Source organism: Taudactylus pleione, unplaced genomic scaffold, assembly GCF_031769625.1.
Source record: "Taudactylus pleione unplaced genomic scaffold, aTauple2 ptg000522l, whole genome shotgun sequence".
In the NCBI taxonomy this organism is placed as follows: domain Eukaryota; kingdom Metazoa; phylum Chordata; class Amphibia; order Anura; family Myobatrachidae; genus Taudactylus; species Taudactylus pleione.
The window spans coordinates 521,278-533,458 of record NW_028284924.1 but is presented as its reverse complement, the minus strand read 5'-3'; the positions used below and the strand labels follow the sequence as shown (position 1 = coordinate 533,458).

Here is a 12,181-nt window from a genome sequence, read left to right as displayed (position 1 = left end):
CAGGGGGCGCTATTTGGGCTTTCAATTTTCCTGTTTATCATCATTCTCACTTGTAGCTTCTTCTTCTTTTATCCCCAGCATCTCCTGGCCTCCCCTATCTCTTCCCTGGCCCTTCCACATGAGCCAATGGCCCTTTTCAGGTGCACTATCTTATGTCTCTATTTAAAATATGGGGGGTGGGGGGCGCCAATGCTCTCTCTGGCACAGGGCACCAAAAAGGTCTAGTTGCGGCTTTGGGGAATGATGGGTACCTGATGGGGGTAACGGGAATGATGTGTCCCTGATGGGGGTAACAGGAACAATGTGTCCCTGATGGGGGTAACAGGAGCGATGGGTCCCTGATGGGGGTGCCAGGAGCAATGTGTCCCTGATGGGGATGTTGGGTGGAACACTAGACTCTAGACTACACTCATTACATATGAGCTGATTCTGCGTTGGAAGCAAAAGAAAATAAAGTAAGGGCTGGTGTATCTGGAACTAACCATGCTGCAGTGCAAGGGGTGTAAATATGTTTATATTATATTTGCATGCAGGGTAAATACTGGCTGCTTCTGCATGTAGCCCCCAAATGCTGGACAGCTTTATATTTACACAGCAATTTACTGTCAGTTAGGACACGCCCCTCTCCTAAATCTCTCTGCACTGCCCCACCCATAGTGCTGCATGGTTTTACCAAGGTGCAAAGTTACTTGTTCCATTTTGCTTTGTTCCCAACTCAGAATAAGCCCCATAGCCTGAAGCTTTGGCCTGGAATCCATTGAAATGATTATTAATCGCCGTGGATATAAAATCAGCGTCAGAGACTGATTCCCCTTCGCTGTACTGCTGGCGGTTAGAGATTTTGTAATAAATAGGTATGTAGTTGGCTTGTAAAGTTTAGTCCCCCTAGAAAAATGTTACTTTCAAAATAATACCCCTTTAATAAATTATCATTAAAAAAAAACGTAGTGTCTTCTCCCATCATTTATAAACTTCCTGAAACTCCTCCCCCAGCGCCACAGTGCGATGGTACAAAGACATGACTGTTGTAATATATTCATTGTAATTAGACCTGTTAATGACATACGAGGGTTGTTCAAAAAGTAATGCCTAAATGCTCACAACTAAAATTTTATTATAGATACAGATTTGAAAATTTGCAGTAAAATACTTTGAAGTCTTAGTAACAGAATGACTCTACTCAAAAAATGTACCATCTGCCCTCAAACATTTTCTCCACCTCTCAACCCAAGCTGTGAATCCACTTTGGAAAAATTCCAGTGGTTGGTGTTTGACCCAGGAACGTATGGCGATTTTAACAACCTCTATGTCTTCAAACTGTTGACCCCGGAGACAGTATTTGAGAGGGCCAAACAGATGAAAGTCAGAAGGGGCCAAATCAGGACTCTATGGTGGATGTGGCATTATTGCCCACCCCATTTTGGCAATGGCCGCAGATGTTGCCATCGAAGTGTGAGGTCTGGCATTGTCGTGGTGTAAGATGACATTTGACAGTGGAATTGTTTACATTTTTTTGTGGATGGCTTCTTTCAGCTTCTTAAGTGTAATAATGTATCGATCACTGTTGATTGATTGCTTTGGTTCCAAGTAATCGATGAGAATAACACTTCGGCAATCCCAGAAGAATGTAGCCATAACTTTGTTTACGGATTGCTGTGATCTAAGCTTTTTTGGCCTAGGTGAACTTGGGTGTTTCCATTGTTTTGATTGGGCCTTTGTTTCTGGGTCATAAAGGAATACCCAGGTCTCATCTCCTGTAATGAAATTTTCCAAAAAACGTCTCAGGGTTGGCTTCAAAGTTGGTGAAAAGGTCATTGCACACTTCCACCCTCTGGGCCTTATGATCCCTGGTTAATTGCTTTGGAACCCATTTAGCACACACTTAACGATATCCCAAATCATTGATTAGTGTTTCTACAGTGCCATGGCTACATTCAAGTTCATCACTGATATCTCTGATGGTCACACGACTGTCTTTCTGAATCATGGCATCGACTTTGTGTTGGTTCTCTGCTGTCACTGGAGTTGATGGTTGCCACCACGAAGTTTGTCGCACATGTACAATTCTCCCGATTGAAAAAACTTCATCCACCTTCTGACATTGTTATAGTCAATTGTACGCTCACCACACACTTTTTCAGTCTTCTGGGGATTTCTGTACCACTGCAGCCTTTTTTTTCCAGAACTTCAATGATGGCTCTTTGTTTCATCTTGGATTCCTTGGTATTTCTTGGACTACCTAAACAAAAATACATATATAGCTAGCAGACATATTAAACTACAAAGTTTCAAATAAATGTTGCATATTATTTTAGAGTTATGAGCATTTAGGCACTACTTTTTGGACAATCCTCGTATTATTAAAGTAAATGTGTTCTTGGCTTAGATTAGATTTGGACGAAGTTCTGTCTCCCATGTTGGACCCTCCCACAACGACCATATACGGCGGTCTTGTTGTGTACTGTATGTTGCATGTATATGTCCTAGCTTTTCCCTGTTACTTCTATGTTGCCAGGTGCCTTGCGTGCGCTGGAAGGATGTTGGCGGACTACAGGATGCAAAGCGTCAGCTCTTGGACACAGTGCAGCTTCCCTTGGAGCACCCTGAAATGCTGTCCTTAGGGCTCCGTAGGTCTGGGATCTTGCTTTATGGACCACCAGGAACTGGGAAAACTCTGCTCGCTAAAGCTGTGGCCACTGAGTGTGACATGACGTTCCTCAGGTGACTGCCACGTTCCATTGAAATTTCTTTTTGTTGTACAAAAAGTATTCTTCTCATTGGTATCCATGCAAAATTATGCACTTAAAAAGGAGGAGGAGGATAGTACGGAGAAGTCACGTGAGTCTGGGATGTCTGGCACGTGAGCGAGACACGGACAGTCCTCCCGGCACTGGCTGATGAGGAGGGCCCTGGATGTGGGAACGGGATCCTGGGAAATGAGGAGCCTGGAACATGGGGGGTTGTGGTAACAGCTTATGTTTTTTTCCTACAGTGTTAAAGGACCAGAACTAATTAACATGTACGTGGGACAGAGTGAGGAAAATGTTAGAGAAGGTATCTATCTATCTATCTATCTATCTATCTATCTATCTATCTATCTATCTATCTATCTATCTATCTCTTCTTCTAAAACTCTTTTCCTCTCAATTTCTACTTCCTCTACTATCTCTTCTTCCATTCTCTTTATCTCCTAACTCCACCCTCTCTTTCTCCCGCCTCGACACACACTCTCTCCTTCCTCCACTCTTCACTCCCTTCTACATCAGGGGTATTCAACAGGCGACCCTCCAGTTGCTGAGTAACTACATATCCCAGCATGCCTGCCACAGTATTAGCATGCCCTAATAGCAAAACCGTTGCTGCTCTACTCTCTGTTTTTCCTTCTCCTCTCTCTCACTCACCCCTTTCTCCATCCTCTTTCTCTCCTACCTCCATTCTCTTTTTCACTCTCCTTCCTCCACTCGTTCTCTCCTACCTCCACACTCTCTTTTTTGCTCTATTCTCTCTCTCCCCTTCCTCTGTCTCTCTCCTCATGTTGTCCTCATACCTAAGCCTCCTGTCCTCTTGCACTCTGTCTGCGCTCTGTTTCTGGTCTCCACATGTCATTGTTTTATTCTGCCATGGTTGTTCTCTTCTTGCAGTCTTCTCTCGCGGCCGAGCGGCTGCTCCATGCATTATATTCTTTGATGAGCTGGACTCATTGGCTCCTAATCGCGGGAGGAGCGGAGATTCAGGAGGCGTCATGGACAGGTGAGACGATGTCTTGTATCAGACGTAGGACATGCCCCTCGCGATTTAATATGTTGCTGCCTCGGTTGTATCTCACCGTATGTACAGCTGAGAGGTTACTGTGGCACCCATAGCCGGGAAATACAAATGGGAAAACTGTTATGGTTGGGAAAAGCCTTATTAATTATCCAGTGAAATAAAAAATATATGTATATGCAGCTGCACTGACTGCGTTTAGCTCGGAAGGCACCGGACGTAACTATGCATCTTTTTGCTATATTTGCACATTAGAGGAGTGCCGCTTTCAAGACTGTGTATGTGTATGTATGTATGTATATATATATATATATATATATATATTATTATTTTTTTTTATTTATTTGTAATTGGGCTATTGTAATGAAAGTTTCAGCAAATGTCAGCAACAACCCATGCAATCCACACATGCAAAGGAATCAAAGCATAGATGTCCATAAATTAAGTTATGTGTAATCATTTGAAATGACACAGGGAAAAAGTATTGAACGCATGAAGAAAGGAAGGTGCAAAAAGGCATGGAAAGCCAAGACACCAGTTGAAATCTATCAGTAATTAGAAAGCAATCCTGCCCCTTGTCAGTGCAAATTAATATAAACTGGTTCAGTCCCAATTGATGGCCTATAAAAAGGTGTCTCATTACCAAGGTGTCACACAAGAAACATCTCATGATGGATAAAAGGAAAGAGCTCTCTCAAGACCTTCGCAACCTTATTGTTGCAAAACATACTGATGGCATTGGTTACAGAAGGATTTCTAAACTGCTGAATGTTCCAGTGAGCACTGTTGGGGCCATAATCCGGAAGTGGAGAGAACGTAATTTCACCATAAACCGGCCACGCCCAGGTGTTCCTAGCAAGATTTCTGACAAAGTAGTGAAAATAATTATCAGAAGAGTTGTCCAAGAGCCAAGGACCACTTGTGGAGAGCTTCAGAAAGACCTGGAATTAGCAGGTACAATTGTTTCAAAGAAAACAATAAGTAATGCACTCAACCGCCATAGCCTGTATGCACGCTCACCATGCAAGACTCCATTGCTGAAGAAGCTTGTTTAAACTTTGCTGCACCACATTTGGACAAGCCTGTGAAATACTGGGAGAATAAAGGACCTGATTCACAATGGAATGCAATTATGCTTATACGCACGCACAGAAGTTGCTAATATCAGCGGTGCTATTTAAATGTGTGCATTCACATTGCGAACGCAGCCAGACATAAGGACGCCCACTTCTCCTCACTTACTTCTGTATACTAAGGCAACATAGCGAAACCATCGGTAACATTGAGTAACATCGGACCCATAGGCACACTTGCACAAGCCCTGACCTTTCTCAGAAATTGCTAATATCCACGCACACTATCAGTGCTTTGACTGCTTAAGGCAGTGGTGTCAAAGCTCGGGCCCTCCAGCTGCAGTGCATCTACACATCTCAGCATGCAGTGCCACAGTTTTGCTATTAGGGCAAGCTAAAACTGTGGCAGAGCATGCTGGGCTATGTACCCACGAAAGCTGAAGTGCCCGAGTTTGACACTACTGGCTTAAGGCCATGTAGTGGCTAATTTATGCACGCCTCTGCAACGGCGTCGAAATGCACTGGCACGCCTGCGTTCGCCCGAACCCCCCCCCCCGTCACCACCCACTATCGGCACTTCCTGGTAATCACTCTGCTCTGGGTCTGCATATCCTCTGCAATCGCAATTCTGTTTGCAATTGCTAGTTCGCGCACACGCGCTGAGATGCATGCACAGATCGCAGCAATCGATCGATTGCGTGCGTCTTTGCAACTGCGTTACTTGCTGAATTAGACCCATAGTCTGGTCAGATGAGACCACAATTGAACTCTTTAGATGCCATAATACACACCATGTTTGAAATGGCACTGCACATTTCCCCAAAAACTCCATACCCACAGTGAAGTTTGGAGGTGGGAACATCATGGTGTGGGGCTGTTTTTCAGCATACGGTACTGGCATACTTCATGTGATTGAAGGTCGGATGAATGGAAAACTGTACAGAGATATTCTTGATAAAAATCTGCTGCCATCTACCAAGATGCTGAAGATGTAACCAGGGTGGACACTTCAGCAAGACAATTATTATTATTATTATCCTTTATTTATATTGTTCCACAACTGTTCCGCAGCGCCTTACATAGTACATAGAACTAATAAGTGAACAAGAAACAAGTAACTTATAGTACATTACAGTGCAGGACAGGGACATGATTTATATACATTGCTGCAATAGCGATTAAAGCACTCACAATAAGCAGCCGGGAGTTGGCAGTCACGTGTTAGGTGCCCTTATGGGGAGTAAGGAGTAGAAGAAAATGTAAAGAGAAGCACATGAGGGAAGAGGTTCCTGCTCGTGAGAGCTTATATTCTAAAGGGTCCCAAACACACAGCCAAGGACACTCAATTGGTTTCAGAGAGAGAAAATAACGCTGCTAGAATGGCCCAGCCAATCACCTGACTTGAATCCAATTGAAAATCTATGGAAAGAAGTAAAGATCAGAGTTCATAGAAGAGGCCCACGGAACCTCCAAGAATAGAAGTCTGTTTGTGTGGAAGAATGGACCAAAATCACACCTGAGTAATGCACGAGACTAGTTCCTCCATACAGGAGGCGTCTTGAAGCTGTCATTACCAACAGAGGCTTTTGTACGAAGTATTAAATAGATTTCAGTAAGCGTGTTCCATACTTTTTCCCTGTGTCATTTCACATTACTACACATAACTTAATATATGGACATCTATGGTTTGATTTCTTTGCATGTGTGGATTGCATGGGTTGTTGGTGACATTTGGTGAAACTTTAATTACAATAGCCTCATTACATATATATTTACTGAGAAAAATGTTGATGTGTTCAATACTTATCTTACCCGCTGTGTGTGTGTGTGTGTGTGTATATATATATATATAAAATATAAAGAGAGAGAGAAAGCGAAAAAAATGAAAAGAAAAAACAGTCAGTACGCTAATGAGTATTTTGACCAAAGTCTCAGGAGTCAAAGCTCCGATTGTTGTTCTAATTCAAAATATAAGTCCCTTTGTTCAAGAAATCAAATGTAACAAGAACGCCTCCGGGTTTCTTTCCAGCTGGATCATCTAGGAAGGGTTACGCCAAGTCACGCCCCAACGCGTTTTGTAATCGGACACAGACATTTTTACCCTGATGGGGCATGATTATCAGAATGAGATAATGGGATGGGGGGCACATTTGTAAAGGTGTTGTCTCCTCTGTGGAAGGGGCCTCGGACGTTAATACTACGCAGAACTTTGCAGCAGAGATTATCCTGTATTTTTATGGTGTTTTTTTCCCATTCAGTTGTCCCTGTGGCTAAAGAGTTGGCACCTCACAAAGTGCCACATGTAATAAAATACAGCCCCCTATCTAATGATTAGACATAGATTAAGGTTAATGTAATGAGAGGTATAGTTTTCTGTGACGGTTACACATTTGCGTCTGAGTTTGTGGAGGCGCCCCCTGCTGGGAGAACATAGGTGCTCCTACGGGTGCATCAGACTGATGTGTAATTTGGAGGCTTTCATGTGCCTGTACCGTGCAGTTAGTAGGACCCCATGTACTATATTGTATCATTGCTGCCTGAGGACTTTGTTGTGCTTCCTGTGTTATTAATTCCCTATATCTAGGTTGAGCTTGTGCCTAATAACGTTGTTTTGAAACCAGAAGCAGAAATCTTAAGGCGACCCCTAACCCCAGCTCTGGAGAGCGCACTCGGGCGCCATTACGGCCTGGAATGCGTTTCATATCTTCTCCTATCAGTTGGAGGACGCAGGTGTAGAACTGGGTCATAGAGAAGTAACAGTGGAGCTTCCATGTGGCCTTTATTACATTCTGTTCTTCTTAGTTGTGGAATATAAAAGAAATTAGAGATAAATGATAAAACAAAAGACATTTGGTTATTAAATGTATTTTTTTAAAAGACCCCATGTCATTAGTCTGATACTAATCAGAATATAGGTCCTGATTCAGCTTGGGTCGCAGGTCTGCGTTCGCACGCACCCAGTCGATGTTTGCGTTCCGCGCATGCGTATGTACCGCAGAGCGCGTGCGCAAACCAGCCACTGCGATCGCGAATGGGAACGCAGCAGATACGCAGAGACACGAAGAAATGAGTGACAGGAAGTGTTATTTGGGGGTGGAGATGGCGGGTGGTCATAGAATGCGTGCGTGCCTGTGCGTTTGAACGCCGTTACAGGGGTGTGCATAATTAAGCCCCAGCGACGGCATACGCAGCCAGAGCTCTACATGGCGACCGGAAGCTTCGCAGGTTGTGAGGCATATCAAGCTCAACCACAACTCTGCGTATGGGTCCTATATTACCAATGTTTTCGCTGACTTGTGGATGTATGTACTGGGAAGTGAGCTGCTTTATAAGCTGGGGGCATCTTGGTATAGCGCTGCGATCACATTCATTGGCATATTTTCGCAGCGAGTGGGTGCTTGCGATTGCTGAATTGCGAACCATGCTGAATCAGGCCCATAATCCATGACCCTGAGGGGTGAGTCTCCTGCACACGGTGGGAAGAACGTGCTGTCGTCATGGTGAATGCCATCTATTTTCCACATTTGGGGATATTATACAACACCCCTTTCCCCAGACTGGCGCTTACGTTGGGACCTTTCCCATATGCCCCCCTGTATTCTTGCTGAGCGCCTCTGCTGAGGGGGGTCACGGGCGGTGTTATTGGATAACACAGATCAGGCAGTGAGATAGGAGCCTCCACAGCACATTGCAACTCTGCACGGACCAGGTAACTGCCGATTGCTTGTAATATCGAATATATCTTATACCATATAATACACAGGGCTCATTTAATACATTAGTCTCCAGGCAAATTTCACATTGTGCAAAACACGAGAAGAAACTTTGATTTGTCCCTAAAGAAGAGCAGATTAGGTTTTATTTGGAGCAATTTGGTACATTTGGTTTATCTTTACATGTACACTATGAATTGGCTGTTGGGACAGGGTCCCACCTTAGGACTCAGTGAAGACTCTGAGCTCTGCTCATAGTAAATTATATTACAGTTATCAGTAACTCTGGTTATCAACATTTGGAGCCTGGCCAATATGTTTTAAGGCAGAACCAACTTGAAACCTATTACATATACCCTAATGTATCCTATGTAACCTTACCTCCCTTCCCCTAACTAAGTGCATCATTGTCACATGATATTAGCCTTATAGTGCTGGGGACATATATTTTATTATTATTTATTTGTTTTATAACTTTAACAAAGGCAGACGTGGTAACTGTCCGAGGTGTCTCCTGTATCTGAGCCTGGTAGGATCACTTGTAATGATGATTTGATGTCAGCCATACTAAGTTCACAATTGCAAGTGATCGCTAACTGTTGGGGTGCAGGAGTGAAATAGACGGGGTCCCCTTTATGGAGAGTTTCCAGATGAAGTGTCAGTGACATTGCTGGGCTTCCATAAAGAGACATGTTCTGTGATGATACAAGGGGCGATTCTCCATTCATTATACAGACGCTGCCAGCCCCTGCAACTATACATCCAGTTTCTATAGATCACAGTCACTCTAGTTACTAGCCTTGGGCAAAACACACCTACACACTCATATCCTTTACTAGTATCATTATCCTACCTACAAAGCAGCAGGAAACCTGTTAGACATATTACATTCGGAGGCTAGAGGTGTGCCCTGCTCCAGTGAGCTAACAACCTAAGGATAGGTACACATCAGACCGACGGGCAATCGGGACAATGATAGGGACGAATACCGTTCGTCCTGGACCATCCGTGATAGCCCGTACACACTGTGCAGTTTAATGAACGATGGAACAATATTTTGTCCCGTCCATCATTAAACTGCACCACCTTGTACACGATATTTTCTGATTGGCCATGCAGCCCGGCCAACCAAAAGAATTTGTGTACAACCCGCGGGAGCGCGCAATTGTGCTTACACACTGCACGATGCATGATTTGTCGTTCCAATTTGCCTGGAAGCGAGAAATCATGCAGATACCGTCCGAGTGTGTACTCACCCTAATGCTGGGTACACACTTAACGATGATGTGTCCCCAGCCGATGTGTCGCGCGGCGGGTCTCAGCGGGGGTGGCGGCATTGGCAAGTGCCGGGAGCGACGGCGCGCCATGTTGCCTTCGGTCTGACGGGCAATGTCGCTAATGACGTGCGGGAGCGTGCATAGTCAGCGACGTAGCGGGTACATACTGCCCGATGTGGACGATATGTGGACCCGGCTTATGAGTGCAGGAAATGCACAAGGTATAGAAGAAGCAGTGTGAGTACAAAGCATTAGGTGACACCAATAGAGCATTACAATGAGGGATGTCACTTTTCTTATACAGCTTGTACACAACCCCATAGGGCTGTAAAGAAAAGTCAGTGACCCCAGGGTTACTGTAAGTGCGGTACATAGCGGGGTGAGTCTAATTGATTCAACCCCTTGAATTGCTTAAAAATAGTAGAATAAAAGTCACATTTTCTTGACATTTTAACACAAAAAGATAATAATTGCTACCACTCTGGAGAGTAAGCATAAAGGTCATTTTACATAGGAGTTATTAATATGATCTGAAACAGGACCCCTGCCAGCATAGTCTGTACTAACGATAATGCAATAAAATGAAAGCTATAATTATTACCATCATCTCCTCCCTACTGCCTAAAGCTGCACCAAACCTTTAGGTTCTGCCCCCTTGCTGCGGATTTAGGTATTACCACTACTATAGCATCAATGTTTATAAGCCATGTCCTGTAATGTTCTGCAGTGTCCTTCATGCTGTTTCTGTTTTAATACTTTGTAGGGCTCTGCAAAGCCCTTGTGGCTCGATTTACATAAAGCATAATAATAACAATAAATGATAACTGTCTATTAACATTAATTTCTATGACCGTACATGTGGGCTAAATGCTCACTTTAATTACTGTATCTGTGATTTATTTACTGTCTGTATCAGTCTGTACTTGTGTAACATTGTCAGTTTTACCCCCTTGTGCGGCGCTCCGGGACCCTTGTGGCGCCTTATAAATAAAAGATGATAATAATGTTGGTCCAATGTGGAGAATCCTTAAAACATGCACCTTCAGGTTTCTCCCCAGGTATAAATGATGGTTTGGGATAGCTTTAGGCCGTTAGTTATAACATCTATAGCTGCAGAGTGATTCCTATACCTGTCTGCCCTGTAGAATATGTAGATTGGGTTCTAACATTGGGGCAGGACAGAGAATTGCCCGCAGGTAAATGTCTGACTTTGTGTATACAGGGTGGTTTCTCAGTTATTGGCCGAGATGGACGGACTGCACTCTTCAAACGATGTCTTCGTGATTGGAGCCACAAATCGTCCTGATCTCTTGGACTCCGCTTTGCTACGACCTGGGAGGTAGATTCCCCTTTCTGTACATTTTCCATCACCTATCCTACACTACCTGCATTGACTTGACCTTGGCTATGAATAGCAAATACACCTAAAAGCAGGCAAGCTAAACAACATCCTATAAGATCAGAATTTTACTTGTCTTTTACCATTTTTTTATAAACTGGTTTCGGGTTAGCTAATATGCGCCTAATATATAGTAAATACGCTTTACAATATTGTAGAGCCAATAAAACACTTTAGGATTTATTCTTTAATAATAAACATTGAAGGTGACGCTTCTAAGTGCTAATAATCACTATGAGTTATGTACCATGGAAGAGTGTGTCCTTGATGTGATTCTATTTGTCCGGCTCATGATGGTATCTTTTAGTACTTTAGACTGTAAGCGCTCACGAGCAGGGCCCTCTGTCCTCATGTGCTTTTCCTTCCCTTACGTATACCATTATCTCCTCCACACTGCCAGCAATGGCACCAAACCTTTAGGTTCAGCCGGCGATGCTTATTTGGATATTATGACTGCAGATGCAGCAGTCATTATAAACCTTGTAGGCTATGTTCTGCATTGTGTACTGTTTCTGTTTATTTACTTTGTATGGCGCTTAGGGCCCTTTGTGGCGCCATATAAATTAAGGATAATGATAATAGTATGGTTCTTAATGCTCAAGCAAAAGCCTTGTCAGTGATGGCATTATGTTTTTGAATAAACCAATATACAAAGGCGCTACTGATACTAATAAACCTCAAACATCAATTTTAGTACATAATTAATGGAACTATGATAAACTGCAGCTACCTAAAGACTGAGGAGCTGGACCTCAGAAAAAAACATATATGTATATAAAAAAACAGTGATAGGAGCGCTGTCTACAGATAGTAAATATAATTTATTGGGATGTAGTCATGCAGCCGCCGCTCTCAATGCCGACAGCGGAATCCCGGCAAGGGATTTAACATAGGTGCTGAAATAACAACGCAATCCCAACTCCGAGGACGCCAGCCCGATCGAAGGTAAGTCCG

General features: G+C 43.5%; 1 protein-coding gene across 1 annotated transcript in view; it reads left to right on the top strand.

Annotated features, from left to right (window-relative positions):
* PEX6 (peroxisomal biogenesis factor 6) overlaps window positions 1-12,181 on the top strand; it is an 80,071-nt gene that overhangs the window by 45,146 nt on the left and 22,744 nt on the right. The window contains exons 11-14 of the mRNA XM_088450695.1: window positions 2,516-2,721; window positions 2,993-3,054; window positions 3,642-3,750; window positions 11,051-11,167. Coding sequence (XP_088306821.1) covers window positions 2,516-2,721; window positions 2,993-3,054; window positions 3,642-3,750; window positions 11,051-11,167 — 494 coding nt within the window. The remainder of the gene's footprint in view (window positions 1-2,515; window positions 2,722-2,992; window positions 3,055-3,641; window positions 3,751-11,050; window positions 11,168-12,181) is intronic.